The sequence below is a fragment of the Octopus bimaculoides genome, chromosome 19, assembly GCF_001194135.2.
Source record: "Octopus bimaculoides isolate UCB-OBI-ISO-001 chromosome 19, ASM119413v2, whole genome shotgun sequence".
Classification (NCBI taxonomy): Eukaryota; Metazoa; Mollusca; class Cephalopoda; order Octopoda; family Octopodidae; genus Octopus; species Octopus bimaculoides.
Window position 1 is genome coordinate 8,418,097 of NC_068999.1, and position 3,639 is coordinate 8,421,735.

At 40.0% G+C, this 3,639-nt stretch overlaps 1 protein-coding gene across 1 annotated transcript; it reads right to left on the reverse strand.

The window, feature by feature from the left end:
* Positions 1-1,442: 1,442 nt before the first annotated feature.
* LOC106879794 (N6-adenosine-methyltransferase catalytic subunit) lies at positions 1,443-3,583 on the reverse strand. Its single transcript, XM_014929498.2, has one exon. The coding sequence runs from the start codon at positions 3,424-3,426 to the stop codon at positions 1,768-1,770; it is 1,659 nt and encodes a 552-aa protein (XP_014784984.1). The 5' UTR covers positions 3,427-3,583; the 3' UTR covers positions 1,443-1,767.
* Positions 3,584-3,639: the final 56 nt, after the last annotated feature.

The following is a 3,639-nucleotide window of genomic DNA, read 5'->3' on the forward strand; positions in this document are numbered from 1 at the left end:
TATTTTTCACTGACGTTATTACTGTTATTTCTTTATTTTCTGCAAAGAAAGTGAACAAAAAAGCTATACGTTTGCATTATGTTATATATACAATAACAATAAAGGACGTTACCATATATATGTTTACAAACCAAGGACGTTATATAAACCTCCTTGACTCAAGTAAGAGAAGGGGTGCGTATTATACACAAGGTTTAGGTTTTTCAAAGGTACAGCCCCCTAAAAATCCCCTGTGTATTATACTCAATTATTTACGGTAAATGTATAGGGGAAAAAAATTATATTCAAGTTACACTGTGGCACACCTAGCATCAACTCGTGGCACACCAGTGTGCTGGAGCATACTGGTTGTGGGGCACTGATATAGACTTTTAAGGGCAGGCTTCCCGGTTTCTGAGGTGTATATATTTTCCCCTCACCCCTGAATGGGACACCAGTCTGTCACAGGATTACTAATTTTGACCAGCTGAGTGGACTGGAATCACATGAAATTAAGCATTTTGCTCAAGAACACAATGTGTCGTCTGGTTCAAGAATTGAAATCACAACAGACACACGTCTTTTAAATGTATACATACAGACATTTAGAAAGCGAGTGGGTGTATGTAAAATTATACACATGTACAACTACTGTGCGAGTCTCTACATAGTTGCTATAGTTTAACCCCAGACGAGTCCTGATCAACTAGACCAATGATCAGAAACATTCCAGCCGTGACCAACCTGTCTTTTTTTCCTGTGCTGGGGACCCAGCACCGCATTATCTAGCAAGTTATTTTCTAAGACAGTAGGTTGTGATTCAAGGGAGCTAGGCTGCTGTTTCTAGCAGATCGAAAGTCCCCGTAGAAGTTCTCACGTTAGCTTGATCTCACGCAGGCGTTTTATCTGCTGAAAACAGCAGTTAAATCTCCATTTGTGCCATAGTCTTACAAAAACATAGCAACACTGAACCGTGTGTTAGACAAACAATAATAATAATAATAATACTATATTATATGCACAAGGGGTAAAATTTTAGGGGAGGCGGTTAGTCGTTCAAATTGGTACCAGTATTTATTTGGTACATACTTTATCGACTCCGAAAGGATGAACAGCAAAGCTGACCTCGGGGGTATTTAAACTCAGAACATAAAGTGTCGAAAGTAATGCTGCTAAGTATTTTGTCTGGCGCGGGAACCATTCTGCCAATTCACCGGAACCACTGTCAATAGACCTGTTTGTTGTATCAGGTTCACCTGAAGCTAAATAACACACGCGCGCGCAATCTGTTTGTTAAGGTGACAATTCCAGAATGTAAAGGAAATCATTATTAATACATAAAAACCGTGATTATTGTTGATAAAACATGGTGAGGGTGATGTATATTAACAACCAGAATCTATATTTGATTTTAGATTAGGATATTAAAAAAAAAAACAAATAGAAAATGAGAAATACATACGTAATAGCAAAAACAAAGAATAAAGGATTTTATATAGAATTTCGGAAATAATGGAATTCCTCGGAAATCCGAAGAGGGCCGTCTTATGTATATAAGAGTATGAAGAGCTACCTGAGTTTCATTGATAATCAGTTTTGCAGACTGAGTAGCAAAACGTTGATTCTTCAAATAGAATTATATATTGGCATGATAGACAATCAATAGTTTTGAAATGAAATGAATGAACTCCCTATTTCACCCTCTCTCTCTCTCTCTCTCACAGATGCACACAACCCCTCTCACTCTCTCATTCTTTCTCCTGTCACCTTTTAGTAAACAAACAGATGTTATTTTGGAGGTTCCATACAGTTTCCATTGGGGTAGCGTTTTTGAAAACTTGTCACAACATCGGGGTCTTTAAGCCGTACTCCATCCACTTGGTTCCCTAAGGTAATCCAGTTTGGTTGTACATTGTGTGGTCGTCCAAACAGTTCGACTTTCCTAGTTCCAGGTGAAAGTCGCTCTATAATGCCGTAGATTTCGTCCGGCTTATGACTCGTAGCTCGAACTTCTGCGACGATCACATCACAGTCGAGGCCTCTGTTCACGCCTTTTGGGTCACCTTTCACTCCAACAAGGCAGTGTTCTTTGCCGTGGTTTAACCAATGGCCAGTACGTCCAGTTCTTATGATTCTCTGAAGTTGGTTCGTTTTCACCCAGATTAATTCGTCAACTCTTTTGTAACCCCACAGCTCTAGACATTCTCTTCCCAGCTCCATAGCTCTGCCCGTTACCCACAGAAACAGGAAACCGTCGTCTTGAAGATTAGGTACATCCAATTTTCTCATTTCATCGTCACTCATGGTTCCATAAGGTAACTCCATGTGAATATCCCAGGGTGGATCGGCCATAACAACAGCACATTTCCCCAGAACGGACATATCGAAATATCGCAAATCACACTGTACCCACTGAGGCGGAAACATGGTCACGGTGCCATCTTTTATTCCAGTCTTTTTACTTACCGACAGTTCTTTTTTCAATAAAGCTAGTTGGTTTTTTTTCTCAGGGTAGTCTATCTCGTAGTGTACATACTTGCAAGTATCCATATGAAAACAAGTATTAAGAAACGAACAATCACCAAGCGATTCATCTGTGTGTTTATGAATGATTTTTCTAAAATGAAGTCTTTTACAAGGTTCAGATACCTGGTTAGTTTTCATACATTCGTCTTTCGTTCCATATTGGCAAAATTCCTGCAGCTGAGCACCGCCCTGAGAACTAAACTTCTCAACAAGAAATTGTTCTTTGGCTGTAGGTTTGCTAAGTAATTGTAAGATTTCTTCCTGTACTTTCTTATGCTCTCTTTCTTTCGCTGATTGCATGGAAAGTAAACTTTCGATGCTGTCATCGGGCTGGTTCAATGAAGACGATGATGATTTGAGGTGTTTCGCTGAATTTTCCGAACTGTCTTGATCATCGTTTTCCCTCTTTCTTTTGTTTGATGAATTTTCAGAAGTGTTCGTAACAGCACTGAGTTTACTCAGATCAAGAGAGGTTACGGTAATGTGGCTTTGATCTTTAGATTCTTTCGAAACGATGCTAAGTAACTGCTGACTGGACAATTGTTGTAACAGATCCTCAATGACGATCAGTTTCACTTCTCTGCCTAACATCTTCGAAGTGTGTTCAGTGATTTGAGTGGCATTACAAGGTATGTCTAGATTTATATCACACAACACAAGCAATAGCTTCTTTTTAATTTCGGCATCGACTTTAATGTGTTCGGTTTTAACAGAGCTATCCGGAGCAAGGGTAGGCGACGGTACACGCGGTGTTTGACTCTGAGTAATGCCAGTGGCCGACAAAGAGCCCGAACTGGACGACTCGGCATTTGTTATCTCAGCAACCATCCCTTCTCTTTTTCGTTTCCTTTCTAAGAGTTTGGCTCTCATGCTGCTCTGCTTTGTTTTCGCAGCTTGAATATCACTCCACGTATCAGACATTGTTGATAGTGAATCTAATGCAAAATATATATGTAAATATATCGACTTTACCTTGTGAACAACACCGTCTATGGCCGGCGAAAGAGAAAGGAAAGCCACAAGGCGGGCATTAAATTGATTAGTGGAACTCTCCTGTTAAGAAGTTACAAATACAGCAGACGAGTACCTTGCACTTGGTTTCATATAAACAACAGCTAACCAGGGGGGGGGGGG